We start from the raw sequence: 17,776 nt of genomic DNA on the forward strand, positions 1-17,776 counted from the left end.
CGTGTAGCAAATAAATAATTAAGCAGTCAAAAAGAAAAAATAAAGCATATGAAATCAATTACTGTAACATAAAAGTATGTTTAGGCCTTTCCATCAAAGGAATCTCCCTTTTGACAAGGCTCTCGACTAGCAAGCTGGAGGTCGCAGGTTCAAATCCCGGCACAATAAAATGATTAAAAATAATATATAGTGTATTTGCGACACGTTCCAGAGTGGAAGATTTTTTTTTTTTTTTTTACAGTGAATACCTCACAAGAGTCCCAACTGCTCCCGTCTGGAGCCAGTGAGACTATGGCATCCCCAATTGGAGGATGTTGTGAGGCTGAAGGTAAGTGGGGAAGGGAAAGAGGAAGGTGGGGAAGTACCTGGCTATTCAGATCTAGTCACTAAACACGGCTAAAGCCATTTGGAGCAACGTTTCAATTCTGAATGGTGGTCTTACACCAGGGCGATACTGGTAGTATCTTCCACTCTGGAATGTGCCGCAAATATACTGTATATTATTTTAATTAATTAATTGTGAAATAACACAAATTAATCAAATAAAATTTATTTGTGCACGCCGGGTTCGAACCCGCGACCTTCGGAATGGCAGTCCAATGCGTTACCACTGGACTATGCCGGCCGTCCCTCAGATACTCTCAGTATCGCCTTAGTGTAAGACTACCATTCAGAATAATTGAAAAATTGCTTGAAATGGCTTTGGCCATGTTTGGTTCCCACCAATGCCATAGTCTCACTGGCTACAGACACTCTCGTGCAGTTTGACATTAAAAAAAAAAATTATATAAAGTTTTGAGCGGCTCGGTGCGATGTATGGCATAATGTGTATTTAGCCATTAGTTGTAAGAGCATGGGTCTGCTATTTATATCAACTACAAAAGGGTGCCACAAAAATTAGCTTAACATGTACGACTACATACAACAGGGACACATAACATTTATAACACAGTGTAACAAATACAATACCACATTGCTTTTGGACTGCCTCCTCATGGAACTCCTGTTAGAAGTGGGAATATCCACTTCTGAGTGCTCCACGGACCACCCGATGGCCAGAAGCGCTTTTAGTGATTCTCTAACCGGCTCCTTGTAGCGCTCTTTTTCCTGAAAAAATATATTATAGTGATTTTTAATGCCGAAATAAACATTTGCAGGTTACTAATAAACTTTATTAAATTTTTATGTGACATCTTTCAAGAGTTCCCCTGTCTATACAGGGTAAAGACAGGGGAACTGTATCGCCACCTGATTGGGCAGCATTGTGAGGTGGATTAAGGTAGGAGCTATAGGAAGGGATTTATTAATGCGGGTCTTGGAAGAGATCCCGTTTTCATGAAGCCAACATCAACTATGAAGTGATGTTTCACAGGGATTGATGCTGACAGGGGATCAATGCTGCTAGTTCCTTAGAGCAAGCTCCATTGAAATATCCGTAGAACAGACTCAGCAGGCGTACATTGCGTCTTAACCCAGGTTAAGAACCACTGCACTAACCAGTATTTTGGATTAGTTATGTTAAGATTTCTATAGCCTGGATCTTTTTAACTTTGTGGAGATAATTTTTAATAACTTACATAATCGTTGAGCATGTTGTACGGCTTGAGCCTGGGGTGGCACTTCTGCGATTCAGACCTGCTTTCACCATACACCCAGCCATTTTCCAGTTTTCTGCAATCGAATAAGAATCATCAAAATGGCTCAACAACGAATGCAATAAAAAAAAATTCAGCTGAAATATTGGTGGCCAAATTTCATAAAAAATATATATGTGAAATCTAAATAAATGATTAACTAAGCATAAACGCCGTTTCTCGACAGGGGTAGGCAGGAAGGATTGCTTCATTCACATTCAACATCTCGTACATACTCTTTTGCTAATGCGACTCAAGTATTTGATTCACTTGGTCATGCAATGTCTTCCTCAGTTTAGAATAGACCTTACAAAAACGTCACAGCTGATGTGATCAAAATATAAAAAATAAAAAAATTCTGCCCCATGTTGGGCGCCAGATTTCATACAAAAATAATATATGAAATTAAAAAATCTGCCCCATGTTGGGCGCCGGATTTCATAAAAAATAATATATGAAATTCATATTTTTTTTATTAGAATTCTCTGCATTGACACTAACAGCGATAAATTGCATGGTAAATTCAATACATTTTTCAAAATAAAACCTGTGTTAACTATGTTATTTGGTACATATTTAAGGAGACAGACAATAAAAATTGTCGAACACCTCGGCACAGGTTCTCCTAGTGAAGTGTTCACAGAACATTACTACCTAAGCTTCAATCATGTATTTACAATTGCATATCACATTTCATTCTACTACCATTTTTTTATATATGGAACATCTATCTGTATTACTTGCACCCAATGTCAACATGTATACCTATAAACTGTATGTATAAGTGAATAGATAAATAAATAAATAAGCAAAAAGAACAACATCGACCACACGCCAAGACATCACGTCTTGGAGTCCTTCTATTTATCGAATCTTATATTTGTTATCTAATCTAACAAAATTACTACCGAATTATTGCCCACTAGCTGTCAGTGAGTATTTTTAATAGGAAATCCACCTTTGATAGAGAGGTTCCCTGAATATTCAGGGACAATATTTTTAATTGTTCTCCGATATTTATCGATTCCCCTTGGTCGGGAGATCTATCGGTCTTCGGCTCCTTAAATAGCGGCATAGTTTGTAGTTGGACGCCCACTTAATTTGGTATCCGCTTCACTCACTGCACTATCTACACGCGCGGTAACAATAACGGCCGGTGGCATCGCGAACAGCGCGGTGGACACAACCGTTGCGTGTACAGTTGGCACACTACTAGCTGGAAACTTGAGTGGCAAACGGCCAACGTGGGAATTGCCCGTCTCATACAGGATCCCACCGAGAGACAGCCTGGGTTCTCATTGCCTCGCAAAACCTGGTCCGCCATCAATAAGTTAAGGTGTTTCCATAGCCGCTGTGCCCACATGATGCACAGATGAGACCTTAGGGATTCGGAACATGTGGTCAACGAATGCCCGCTCCATTCATTCCCCGGCGATATTGATGAGTTCAGAAATGTATTGTTTATATTGTACATTCGAGTGCCATAAAATAATGAATATCTGTTACTTATTTCAGACATTACTTAGAAATTTTCCTTACTTGGAAGCCCAGGCATCGTGGTAATGCTCGGAGAACTTTTGAACGATGGTATTCAAATCGTTGTTCAATGCAACGGAACTTGTATTGATGGGCTGCGGATCGTACTGAGGATTGTCTGGACCGCCTGGAAAGAAAATATATCAGATTATAGAATATAATACAATATATTTGAGGATCTGATTTGATGTTAATAAGATTAAATTAACTCAAGAAGCCAATTTACACCGATGTGCTGATTTACAGAAGTCACCGGGTGAAGCCTGGCGGCTGCCTATCATTTAAATGGTGGAGTTTCCCAAGATCGCTGACGAAGCAGTCGAGTTCAATAGAGGGCGACGAAGTCTGGACTAAATTCTACGACACAATAGTGGAGTCAGCGACACTACTAAATGGGATGGGGAATTTTTATTATATAAGTCGTAATTTTAGTTGATTTTATTCAGTCATTAAACACAGTCTAAGTAATCGAAGTGTTGTCAATTTACTGCGTCTCGGAAAGGCTGACGCTGCAGCCAGCCGGCTACTGACATCAGCATAATTCTCCAGCAGAGTACGGAGCCATGACCATAGTCTGACTCCTAGAGAATTCTTTGATTAAAATATTGTGTTTCAATTAATGTATTACATAATCATGTGTTTTACCTGATGATTGCTCCTTCCCATAGAATTCATCATCGTAGTTCTTGGACAGAGAGTAATCTGGTGGCAAGGCACAACCTGAACAGAAAAAAAGTAATAAATAAGGAATCAAACAAATTACAGATAGTCATTATTAAAATTACTTTAATGTGAAAACGTTTATAAAAACACTCTAAGGTCCCGCCAGAGTTGGCGACGAAACCAAATTGCTGTCACCAAACATTTAAATATATCTCGTGGCCCAAGGGTTGTGGAGCCATGTGGAGTGTGTATTCTAAAAATGGACCATTTTCCTTTGCTTGTTGCTTTGAGCTGAGAGGGGGTCAGATTAGATCCTCGAAATTCACCCTGCGCGACCAAAGAATCAGTGATAACTCCGCAAAGCAAAGGGTTACATGAGTTATTCTTGCGTCGTTTTGTAGATCTTGAGGTATGTACTCTAAAAAGTACGCCCACTGACGAAAGAAAAATGTTTTCATGCAAAAAAGTGACGGTAGTGTAGAGACCTTACCAATCCCAATTTTTTTACAAACTTATATCCCATCACCTGTGAATCTTCTTGGTATTCTCACAGCAATTGAAACAATTGACGCATCATCAATTTTTCTACATGTATTTGTCAGATCGAACTATATTCAACAAGAAATCTATGTATTAATACGCTAACATCTGTTGTATGCACCAGCTCCATGTGCTAGCCGCTACAAACAGAAGTGCTGCCATATCTAATATTCAAAGGAAACTATTGAAATTTTCATAATACAGTACATATTTTCCTCTTTGAAAAAAACTCACCAATGGCAGTGAGGCAAGGCAAAGCTTTTCCGAAGAGTTCCGGGTCGTAGTCCATCTTGCTGAGGGAGTCGAAGATGTTGCTGAACAGCATCATGGTTAGACGCTTCTCCTCATCAGAAGATGCCCCGTATAGACCCTGGCCGCCTGTGGAGCCATAGTATTTGGCGCATCGTTCGTAATGCAACGTCAGTAGCTAGAATAATAAAGTAAGTAATGATAAACTGTCGATGTTGCAGAGATTGAAAATTATAGAAATACGATCGCTATCCCAAGGTTGGGGCCTAGAATCATTCCTACCACCTGCTAATAAAGCCATCCATTGTTATAATCTATCACTGATAAAAGTCCAAAGTGTTTTTTTGATCCCGGAGTTTTTAGTAGTGAGACAACCAGTAGACATGGCTAAACACCCAATGAAAACCCTGGTGAACTTCATTAACTCTTCAACGGCGTTAGAAAGGGAAAACACCACGCTTTATATTCAAATCTAGAATTAACCACGTAATAATTGAAATGGGCACCTTTATGAAACCAACGGTTCCGAACGCAATTTGAAAGAAAATTATGAAACTTTGTGAATTTTATTATGCATTATTTTTTATATGAAACGAAAAAAAATAAAGTGACAATCTACATAAATAAAAATTTAAATGTTCGTTTGTTCAAAATCTTAAATCTCCGAAAGTTCTTCACGGATTGCTTTGAAATTTTGACACAACGTTGCGTTCGAATACGCGTGTGTTTTTATGTACCTATATATTTTATAGATGTGACCTGTGGCAGGAAAAACAAGCTTTCTTTTAAAAAACAGCGCCATCTATTGGACGTAAAAGCAACACGCACGATTGCATAGGCAGAATGTGCCACAGCAACGCGTGGCGGGGTATAGCTAGTTTGTCTTATAAAATGCATGTGTTTTGATATATTTTTTCGTTATCAGTAATTTTGGTTACAAAACACTTAAGGTTACAAAAATCTTTTTACGTTCCATTAAAATTTTTTATAATAATACAATTTGAAAGCGTATTTTATCACCTTTCAAAAACAGTTTTTAGTTTTGAGATACGTTCAGAAATAATCCATTTATTTAGATTTGATTGTAAAGCGGAAATACTCCTGACATTAACCTCTTAAGGACCACGCCCGAGTATACTCGGGCGGCTATTATGTGAAATTAAAAAAAAGAAAATATTTAATTATTTTTTCACACTATGCACCACAACATCAATATTCAGTCGCATTTTGGGCCCGAAATGGCTTTTATATGAGGATATATGTTTTGAGTAAATAAAATTCATTGATAAAAAAAAGGTGTTTTTTTTTCCATTTTTAATTTTTAAATGATTACTGAAGGGGTTAAGTCAAAATATTGCACTTAAAGACACTGGGCTTTTGTCAAAGGAATTAGGTGAAATTTTGGAAAAGGCACAATGGGCCGATGACTTGAGCTACGCAGACCTCCTCCATATCATTGATAATAAGATGTAATTTACATACCCTCAAAGCGACAGTGGTATATTCTGACAGTTTTTCCACGTCTACAGTGAGTTTCCTCAGCAGCTTGAGCAACATGGACGGCTGCATCTGAGAGGTCAAGGCCACCAAAAAATCTGATACGGCCTCTCTCTGTCCCTTGGTAAGCATCCGATTCTTCGACAATCTGAAATCAAAAGAGTATAACAGTTTCAGGATGTCTAGCACGGTCGATAAAACCCTATTTCTATTGACTAAATCCATAAACTATGGTTATTTGCGAGCACCGTCAGCATATTATGATTCTGAAAGCGGTCGACAAATCTGCCTTATTAACCTCTCCGCAATTTTTGCTGAAACAGCGCGGCAAAACGAAAAAATGCTCGGAAGAGAATGGTCGAAACGATGCGGCCGCGTTAAAATTCAAACGCTGTCATCTATAGGTATATATAAAAATCTATCTAAATTAGAATACGCTTCTGCTGTCTGGGCCCCATACCAGCAAAAATACATAGAATTATTAGAATAAATTAAAAAAAAATTCTAAGATATCTTTATATGAGAACGCATGGTGAATACCCACGATTTATGCATCACATAGATTTGCTCTCCGAAATGCACTACGAAAGTCTCCAATCTAGGAGAAATGGGACCCTTCAAGTAACAGCTTTTAAGATCATGAACTATTACATTGACAGCCCATACCTTTTGGAATGCTATAAATTTAAACTCCAGGATAACTTATAAGATGGTAGTTCTCAGCCTGTCGTCCTATGGGCCAGTAAGCAATTGACATAAACCGAGTGCTGTAAGACCGTGCTCAGAAAATTAAGTTCGTTATAGTAAAGTAACGGTCTGCAGCGCAATTCAGTCTGGAACTTTTCTGCGCAGGTTCCTACAGCATTTGGTTTATATCGATTGCTTACCGACCCGTGGGACGACAGGCTAAATGATTTTTACTGGCAGTATTCTATTGGATTGATTTTTCCCCGATATTTATCGATTCCCCTTGGCCGGGAGACATATCGGTCTTCGGCCCCTTAAATAGCGGCATAGTTTGTAGTTGGAGGCCCACTTAATTTGGTATCCGCTTCACTCACTGCACTACCTACACGCGCAGTAACAATAACGTGCCGGTGACATCGCGAACAGTGCGGCGGACACAACCGTTGCGTGTGGCAGTTGGCACACTGTCCCCCTCTGACCCCCCCACCATACGAAAGAAGAAGAAGAATTGGATTGATTAAGGCGATGCACTATGTCGTGTAATATTTTAAATATTAGATGGCGATAAGGTTTAAATTCCCGCTTAACACCATCTGCCTGTTTTGATTTATGCAAGAAAAAAACATGGCCAAAAAGTGCCTTTTATTTTATTTTGTGGATGTTCAGGGATAAATATTTAATTTTTTTCTGATCATTTTATAAATAACTTAATTTGCCACATTATACAATAAAATCATAACCGAAAATGGGTTCGTAAGTAGGAGATTTTGATATTTAAAGCAGTTTTCATACGCCTTATAAATTATTTTTTTCTAGGCTTATAAAAAGACTTATCTAAAAAATACTTGATTATTTCAAAGGCCAAGATGTATTCTACTCGCAGTATTTAATTAAAGCATCTGAAACATTTCTAGGCGACCAAATTTTCAAACCAAAAACACATGATTTTGCATTACTACGTAGTAAACAGAAAAATTTTGTAAATTTTATTTTGACGTACCTGTAAACCGTGTGGAGAGTAGCGTCTAAAAGACTGGCGTAGTTCTCGGCTTCGTTGTAGAACTTTGAGTGTTTGATAAGAAGAGGAAGAATGGAGTTGCCTATGTAGCGATTCATGGAAAGAGCCATGTCAGATTCACAACCGTCGTTCTGAAATCATAAGATAATTTGTTGTTAAGTGCTTCTAGAATATTGTGTTCTTTTTACAAATGGCACGTCAGATGTTAAAAAAAGGTTTGGATCTGATATTTTTCAGCGTCAGTCACTGTCTGTTATTCAGTCTGTTAGAGGAAGTATAAGACGGCCGGCATAGTCCAGTGGTAACACATTGGACTGCCATTCCGAAGGTCGCGGGTTCGAACCCGGCGTGCGCAAATAAATTTTATTTGATTTTTTTTTTTTTTTTTTTTTTTTTTTTTTTTTTTTTTTTTTTATTTAAAGAAAGCAAGACAAAAAAATACATATTACAGTAAATAATAAAATAAAAATACAGAAAAAAATAGAAAAGTTCCAATAAACTACTTTTCAGTAGTTTGTCGATGGCAACTTTTCACATAAAAAATATTTAAAAAAGATAAAAACTTATTTTACTTAATGACAACAGTGATAACAATAAAAATAACAATTTGTTTTAAAAATGTAAAAAAATATACACAACAGTGATAGTATCTACCTTTAGTTTGTATTAGACTCTAATACAAACTATTTCTTTCAGCGAGCCAATTTTTCAACATAATATTTGTTTTTACATTTGTACATTTTTTTATTTCAGCAGGTAACATATTTAAGCACCTAGGTATCATGTAGTCCAGTGTTCTTTGTCCATATTTGTTTAAATGCTTAGGTACAATTAGTCCTTCATTTAACGTAAAACGAGTATTGTAAGTGTGGTCTAGTCTATTTATGTATATAGGGCTATTCATATGCTGAAATATAATTTTATACCACAGAATTGATCTTACTGACAAAATTTTAAGATTCTGATAAAGGTATGGAACATTATGCCTTTGTTCGTATAAACTTTTATGAGCTAATAATTTAACTAGTGAATTTTGAACTGATTGAACATGGTTTATATTTGTTTTACATGAAAGCCCCCAAGCTGTGATTCCATACCTTATAATAGATTCAGCTAGTGATAAATAAATTATTCTAAGTGTACTTATTGGAACATAGAATTTCAATTTATATAATCTATTAACAATAGATCTCAGACGTTCACATACTTTATTTATTTGTAAGTCCCATTTGAAAAAACAATCAATAATAATACCTAAATATACATACTCTGTGACCAGCTCAATATTTTCACATGTACATATTGCAGGAATACCAACATGTAAGCAATTTGAAGTGTGTGTCTTTATTTCAGGTGTAATAATATTTGCCTTAGCATTGGGTGATCTAATATGTATCAATTTAGTTTTTTTGGCATTTATAATTAAACCAGAGTCGTGAGACCATTTCAAAAGTTCAATGTAATCTTTTTGTAATAGTTCAATACATAATTGCAAATCACTGCGAGAAATCACCAATGCAGTATCGTCCGCATATACAAAGTGTTTTACATGTTTAAAAATGTACTTAATAAAAGATACATAAATAATATATAAAATTGGTCCCAATATGGAACCTTGAGGAACGCCTGCTAATATTTTCCTTTGTTTACTTAAGGTGTTCAAAAGTTTTATTTTCATGCATCGGTTGTTCAAGTAATTTTCAAAGAGTTTTAGAAGTTTCCCTCTTATTCCTATGATTTCTAATATTTTCAATAATTTTTTATGATCAATAGTGTCAAATGCCTTGGAATAATCTATAAATAAGACTAATACATGATTTTTACTATTTAATTCATTATTTATTAGGCTGGCAAACTTCTGAATTAGCATTTCAGTGCCCTTTTTTTTCTGGAAGCCGTATTGATTTGTATCAATAATAGAAAAATCTTCTAAATATTTAATCAATTTCAGCTGAATGTATTTTTCAAGGATTTTTTCGAGTGATGGCAAAATACTAATCGGTCTATAATTACCCAATACAGTGTGATCACCGCCTTTATAAATGGGTCGGATGATACTACATTTTAAGTCATCTGGAATTTTTGCCTCAAATATGATTCTATTAACAAAATGGGTTATAATTGGACCTAAGGTAGATATGTGTTTTTTAATATCGCTCATTCTGATATTATCAATTCCAGGAGAAGAGTTTTTAAGTTGTCTTACAATGCTTTCTATATCAGAAATTTTGGCCCTTGGTAGGTACATAGTTTGAGGCATCTCCTCTGGTTCAAACCCAGTTGTCCTGTAATTACATTTATGTAACATATTGCAAACACTATCAGAGAAATAATTAACAAAATCATTATTTACATTTTCTTTGGTCTGATCTTTCATCAAATATTTGGAGGCAACTTGGTCACAATTATTTTTACATTTCTTTCCTAAAATTTGATTACACTCGTCCCATGTTTTTTTTGAATCTTGAAAAAGATTTTTGAATTTATCATTATAGTATGTGGTTTTTAATTTAAGTAACAATTTATTTAAAACATTTCGGTAACACTTATATTCTTTTTCATAGTATTTGTTTGTTGGAGCATTTTTCCAACGTTTATATAAATAATCTCTTTTTTTAATTTTATATAGTGCATCCGTAGATATCCAGTCATTTATGGCATGAGGTCTGCTTTTAGATTTTTTGCTAATTTCAATCGTGCTGTTTTTGTACAAGTCATAAAAATAATTTTTAATTTTTAAATATATAACAGAACATTCGGTTTCTTTTAGAAGCGATTTCCAATCATAATTACAAATATTTTTATCGATCAGTTTTTGCGAAAGAATTTTCACGTTATTAGAATCAGAAGATTTGAAATGATCTATTGAGTTATAGTGTATACTAACAGCCGTTGTATTGTGGTCTGCGATGTTATAGTCACACACGCACGCAGTTATTGTACTGGATAATCCAGCTGGTAGCTTTCCACTTAAACGCACATAAAAATGATCGATACATGAGCGGTTTATTTTCTGAAGAACTATTACTTCCCTAGTAGCGACATCTATACATTTTTTTAAATAGTTATTAGTAAGGATATTTTCATAATTTATTATGATAGCATCATTTTTATTTAATAAATTTAAATTTATATCGCCGAAAAATATAACACTTTCATTTGATTTAATATTGTTATCAAACACAGAGGATATTTCTGACAAGAATGCTTGCTTATTTAAATTCGGAGGTCGGTATATTGCTAAGACATTTAAAGTGCTGTTATTTGGAAGTGTCAATATTCCAAAAACATTCTCAAAATATTTTGTGTCCAGAACTATTTGCGAGAAGGAGAGGTTATTCTTTACATATAACAGAATTCCTCCACCGGATTTATGGCTTCTACAATAGTGATACGAATTGTATCCGGGAATATCATACAGATTAACAAGTTCCGAACGAATTGCAATTTCGCAAAGCATGAGTATATCAATTTGATTTAAACAGTCTTTAAAATAAACATGAAATAGGTCCCAATACTTACATATTGATCTAATGTTTAGTTCCACAAAATTAAGTTTACTCGTTTTACATTTTATTGTATCTTGTTTTTGAAACCATTCATGCAGGTTATTTACCTTACAAAAATTAATATCATTTTCATCATCTATGTAACTAAAAGACATAATGTTTGTGAAGAAAGTACTTAATAACTAAAAAATTTTTTTTCACAAGTATTTGTATCTCATGTCGGTACAAGCCATTGTTATAACTAATTGTCAAAACTGAATTTGATTTTGATGACAAACTATAAATTAGTAGCATATGTACACGGATAATATCAAGGTTGACTTGAAATAGTTTTGGTGACAATATTGAACAACTAGCATTATATTACTAGTGATAATATTATAAAGATGATACATACTATGTAGTATATTAATTTTGTTTTGTATAAATAATATTTTACAAACATTAACACTTTGAGAGTAGGCTAATATTTTAATGCTTTGTTTTTGTCTTAAAATTTTACAGAAATAGATAATTAAATATTTGTTGGATATTTCTGATAAATCGTTAGCTCTTCGATGGCAGATTAATAATATTAAAATGTTTCTCAATTGTTTTAAAATTTTAATATTTATAGCTAAATTGTGTGAAATGTCAGAAAACAAGCGTATTTGAAACAAAAAAATAAATTTTGGTATTGAGTTTTTAGTATTGTTAAGAATTTTAAAGTTAGTTATTAACCTTTTGAACGCGTTAATTTGCTCCGTTTTATCTATACCCGTACGCGGTACATATTTTCAAATACCTATGCACGCAATTAAATGTCAAATTATAGCATTCTGGCATGATTTATTGGACTATATAGACAGAACAGATTATTCTCCACAATATGATAACAAATCCTCGTGTGTCAACACTCTTGGATGTTTATAAAAACAAAAACATAAAATTTCATACAAAGACGTACCGTATCTTTTGAATGTGGTCCCGCCATTCGCTCGGCGTGTGTGTAATTAGGCCACTGCGTTGATAGACACAAGTGGAACACCATGAGCACTTATCATTTTTTGTTATGAAAACTTTTTCTAAAACTGGACACGTAAATTTTATGTCACAAAATAATAACAAAATTGAACTAACGCCATCCGTTGACAAAATTGTAAACTATGGCACTCGAAGGCGCGAAGAGGCTCACTTGATTATCGATGTTTTTAAATGAAATTCAAATTTATTTTCGAGAAATTCTTGTAGATGTCAGCATCGTGATAGTTCTACAAATGTTCAAGCGAGCGGGAAATAAATTTATGTCAAAAGACCGCTGGAATATCGGCATTCAAAGTTTCCGTATCAACTGTTGATACGGCCGCGTGTGAGTATGGACTTTTTGCCGTAACAACAGTTGATACGGCCGCGTGCATAGAGTTAAGAATGTTAAAGTAGGTACATACCTATTCATAATTTATACGCCCCTGGGCAATAGTCATCATTTTTTTTAAATACGTACAATTTTTGCTATTTGCTTTATGATTTGTATCGTTTGTTGACTTATAAGTGTTGTTTTGGAAATCACAATTTTTGCATTTTTCTTCTTTGTTTTTATTGGGACAGTCTTTCCAAGGATGATCCATGGCGCAGTGCAGGCACGAAGCATTCTTGTCCTTATTAAAACAGTTGACGGCTGAGTGACCAAATCTCAGGCAATGGAAGCATTGCATTATTGGATTAGCATCCTCCACCCGCACTCTGTGGTATCCAATATTAATTTTCTCTTTAGATATGAGATATTTCCTAAGTTTTCCACTTGTTTCAATTATATAATTTGTAAGATTATTTTGTCCTTTTGGTTTAAGCATTTTAACTAATTTTACTGAGTTTTTTGGATTTTCATCCATGATGATTTTAATTCCATCATTTTGGGTTTTTAATGATTCTATTATTTCTTCTTCTGATAGGTCGATAGGTAGATTTCTGATGAATAGTTTGGGATTTTTTTTTTCTAATTCTTTCGCGATCATATTATTTTTGAAGACCATATTTATTTGTTCTGTTAGTTTTTTTGCGTGATCCTTATTGGGGCAAGAGATGATTAGTTTCTTATTTGATGCTTTTTGCACTCCATTTACTGCAATCCCTAAATGCGAAGTTTTAATTTTTTTAACTATCATGTCTCGAATATCATCAGATGTTGTATTAGTATTTTCACTTGCAATTATTAATGAGTATTTGGCCTCTGGTATAGGTATTGAGAGGGTTGACTTGTTGTATGTTGTATTAATTGATTCATTTTTTTCCTTTAAATAATTTTCAATTTTTTCTGAATGTTTTTCTTCATTTAATATAAGTTTATTTTGTAGCTCAATTATTTTTTCTTGTAGTTGAAGTTTTTCCTTGCACCATATTTCCTCTAGCTGGTGTATATCTTGTTCTATGTTACTCCTTTGTTTTGCCTCTTTGACAGATGAGCATTTTCCTATTTCAATTTTAATTGAGTCAATTAATGATTGGACACTTCGGTCCATAATGAGTTTTTTTTTTTTTGCGGGCTGTCTGGCGACTAAACGCAGCCAGCCTGCTTTATTTTTGCAACAACAATATGTTAAACTGGGTATCACTGTGATTTGTGGTTACTGAGTTTATCGAAATTTCTGAAACGTGCGAGCTGCACGGCGACAGAAACTAGACTATGTGTTAAACTATGTGAAACTATGTGTTATTTCACAATTAATTAATTAAAATAATATATAGTATATTTGCGGCACGTTCCAGAGTGGAAGATACTACCAGTATTGCCCTGGTGTAAGACCACCATTCAGAATTGAAACGTTGCTCCAAATGGCTTTAGCCGTGTTTAGTGACTAGATCTGAATAGCCAGGTACTTCCCCACCTTCCTCTTTCCCTTCCCCACTTACCTTCAGCCTCACAACATCCCCCAATTGGGGATGCCATAGTCTCACTGGCTCCAGACGGGAGCAGTTGGGACTCTTGTGAGGTATTCACTATAAAAAAAAAGTGTGCTCAGTGTCAGAGAGTAGCGGTAAAACAGACAGAGAAAACACACATATGTGCCTGATGTAACGTGTTTCGTTTGTTTACACGGAAAAAATAGGTGAGATACTAACAAATTATTATAAGCAATAATTAGTCGCTTGAAATATCCATAGAAATTGAAATATCTCCCGAGTAAAAATAAATGCCACCGACGGGAATTTATTTAGAGATATTTTAAGCAACTAATTATTGCTTATAATAATTTGTTATCCGTTGTGCTATGCATAAAAAACCTTGTCTTATAAACATTAGTTTATCATTAAAAAAATATATAGGTTAGATATTTTTGAACAGACTTTGTAACGCACAACAGCGAGTCAAAACAAGAAGTTTAGCACGGCTAACGAATGAACGTTGGAAATCCAGAATTGGCTAGTATCCTCGGTTGTGAAAGAAAAACAGATATCTTCTGTAGATTTGCCATTTTGGTAAGATTTGAGATTTTTATGGCCTAAATCGTGATTAATTTTTTCGTGAGTATTATTACCCTCTCCTTAGTCAACATTTTGGACAGCGTTTAATTACATATCTGCCCTGAGGTAACACTATCCGAAACGTTGGCTAAAGAAGCGGAGAGGGCACATTAAATTAGAATAAAGGAAGGAAGGATGGGAGTAGATGGAAAAGTAGAATGAATGAACTAGTTTGAGTCGTGTTGGGTAATGAGTTTTCGTTTTAAGTCCCATAGAGTCAGTCAAAAATAATTATGGATATGTAAATAAATGAGTTCTAATTTAAATTAGTTTTGCGAAGAGGGAGATGAAAAGTTAGTCTGCTGTTGCCATTTGTAATATAGAATGATGGACGTCGGAGAAAATCATTTGCTGTTTCACAGAATTTGAACAATTCATCATATTACAAAGTTAATATGTATTCAAGTCCTGTTATTATTTCACTGTGGGCTGGTTGATTCACAGTAATTTCACATAACTTGAATTTTAACTGTGAAATTGTTCAAATTCTGTGAAACAAACCGTCCAAAGTTGTCGATTTTAAATAAAATTACTGAATCTGCTATATTTATTCGGCAAGCTAACATGAGATTAAAAAGAGTGGAAGTTAAGGTACCTTAAAAATCTATTTTGGATGCTAAAAATTGTATTTTTGTTTACATCATTGCCTTCCTGATTAAGTTTAGGCATATTATTGAATTTGCTCATTTGACGATACCGGTGTTAAACGGTACCCATTTCAAATCTTGTGATATTGTAAATAATGATAAACATTACCCTATCTAGCATGGTGGCAGCTCTCAAATCAGGTAGGAACGCCTCTTCCAGAAGACGGAAGAACAGTTCCTGGGTTTCGATGCCGTAAACCCTTTCCAAGAAGAGGACTATGCTCTGCTTGTGACCAGGGATGAGCCCGGATGGCATGTCTGCAAAAAGATCACATGAAAAGTTTGTGGAATGTGCGGAGACAGCGGCAGCCGACTCCTCAGAAATCTTGAGGAGTAAAAAATGACAAAATGTCTAATTACATACATGACATGATACATGACACCAACGGGAGAGGAGATTTTTCAATGTGGATGAGTGTTTCAGGCTAATAATTATTGCTTATAAAAATAATTGTTACCCTTTGTGCTATGCATAAAAAATCTTGTCTTAAACATTAGTTTACCAAAAAATAATAATATAACTGGCATTCCGTTGGCGTCATGTATCTTTTATCAGTAGATTTTTCAATGTGGATAAGCTAATAATTATTGCTTATAAAAATAATTGTGACAAAATGTCTGCTTGGTGAAGAGACCGTATAATTTTTTTGGTTGTCGTTAGTCTGGAAAGTGCGGGATAAATGGGTGGTCCGTTTGATTAGATTCTTCTTGCACGCAAACCCCCAAAGATGGCACTGGTAAATTATTTTCCTGTGGAGCTTATGTTAAAAAAAGCGATGTCACATAACCTCAAAACTAACATATTTTCCCGATCTACCTGACCAAGGCCTCTCTTTGCTCAAGGGGTGAAAGAGCTTGAAACCATTCACACATTCCTCCATTGATTAAACGTGACGTCACTTCAATGAGGTGAGCTCATTAAAGATACGTCATTCGTTTCCTTTCCTTCCCACATCAAACTTTATCAAATACTAGTGTACCCCGCAACGCTTTGCTATTGCTAATGTCTTTCTCGGGGGACTCCAACTTCTTCCACCATTCAATACTATATGCCACAATGTTCCAGTTAAAAAACTACATTACAACGAATTTAATTCGACTCCGTATATCATTCCGGTGCAGAGATATTGTGTTAGGTATTCCTATAATAATATTTGACTAATTTATTGTTATATCTGTCTTGCTTTGCAGATTTTAGTGTTGGGAACTCTTTGTTAAAAAGTAAAAGGTTCTACTTATAATGGTGTTTATTTACGTTCAAATAATAGGTCTGGATTTGACTACACTGTTCATTACCCGAGGGTTGGTAATTCTCTGATTCGAGAAACTTGTTCTCTGTCATTATAACCTCACAAGCATCTGTTACACTCGAGCGACATCTGTCGGACTCTGGAGTAAGCTTTATGACTAGCGCCATCTATCGCTTAAATACTCACCTTATTACCATACATCACATTTATATAGCGTTATTTTGTGTAAAATCACTTCAAGGGCGCTGTACAAATATATTTATTAAATAATAAATACAGCTGGCTTACGACTAGGACTCATAATAACTAGTGACTTACATCTAACACTTATTTATAGTGACTTACGACTAAGGCTCGTAACTACTGACTTACATATATTTAATAAAAGACTGTCCATGTGTTCTTACCGGATTTAGGTCTTTCCTCTCCAACAGCCGGGTTGAGCAAAGTGAAGTGAAGACTGAGTACTCCCTGTAGATCCTCCAGAGGAACCAGAGACCTCAAAATAGCTCTGGCTCGCAAGGATTCATTTTTGCCCTGAAATATTTAAAGTCAATAAAAACAGTGTTCAAAAAAGATTCAACTAAAAAATGGCAATGCAGAGTTAACCTTCATGAACCTTGATTTGGTGAACAAACATTATCCATAGAGCTAGGTAATTTGTTTGCTTATGGGTACAGATCATATAGTCTCATATAAATCGTTGTATTTCCCTTACTGTAATTGTGAGAAACATGAACTAATGGGTGTTAGAAAGAGAAAACACCATGCTTCATATTACAATAAGCTTCACAGAAATCGAGATAGTTAATTTGAAATGGACAGTCACATTTCAGGTTTTAGGCATCCAGTGGCGGTTCTTCCCTTAATTATAAGACAACAATAATAATAAATTATGTGCATCAAAACAACTGGACTTATTCATAATTTATTTGAAATGTACCACGAAACAGCAGAGCTGCGAGCGGCGGCGAGTGACGAGCAGTGACATCTGTTGTTTCTAATAGAAGCTTTCTTTCACGAGTCCACATGATTCGCTGGATCA

The 17,776-nt window shown here is 35.0% G+C and overlaps 1 protein-coding gene across 15 annotated transcripts in view; it reads right to left on the bottom strand.

The window, feature by feature from the left end:
- The window catches only part of RyR (Ryanodine receptor), a 298,251-nt gene that overhangs the window by 83,483 nt on the left and 196,992 nt on the right, over positions 1–17,776 (bottom strand). For all 15 annotated transcript variants that reach the window (XM_089649715.1, XM_089649711.1, XM_089649709.1 and 12 more), the window contains 9 exons: positions 17,139–17,268; positions 15,591–15,739; positions 7,807–7,955; positions 6,105–6,267; positions 4,608–4,800; positions 3,816–3,890; positions 3,174–3,297; positions 1,578–1,671; positions 970–1,107 (listed from right to left, as the gene is read on the bottom strand). In XM_089649715.1, coding sequence (XP_089505841.1) covers positions 970–1,107; positions 1,578–1,671; positions 3,174–3,297; positions 3,816–3,890; positions 4,608–4,800; positions 6,105–6,267; positions 7,807–7,955; positions 15,591–15,739; positions 17,139–17,268 — 1,215 coding nt within the window. The remainder of the gene's footprint in view (positions 1–969; positions 1,108–1,577; positions 1,672–3,173; positions 3,298–3,815; positions 3,891–4,607; positions 4,801–6,104; positions 6,268–7,806; positions 7,956–15,590; positions 15,740–17,138; positions 17,269–17,776) is intronic.

Source organism: Hesperophylax consimilis, chromosome 30, assembly GCF_061612785.1.
Source record: "Hesperophylax consimilis isolate HC1 chromosome 30, BYU_Hcon_1.0, whole genome shotgun sequence".
Classification (NCBI taxonomy): Eukaryota; Metazoa; Arthropoda; class Insecta; order Trichoptera; family Limnephilidae; genus Hesperophylax; species Hesperophylax consimilis.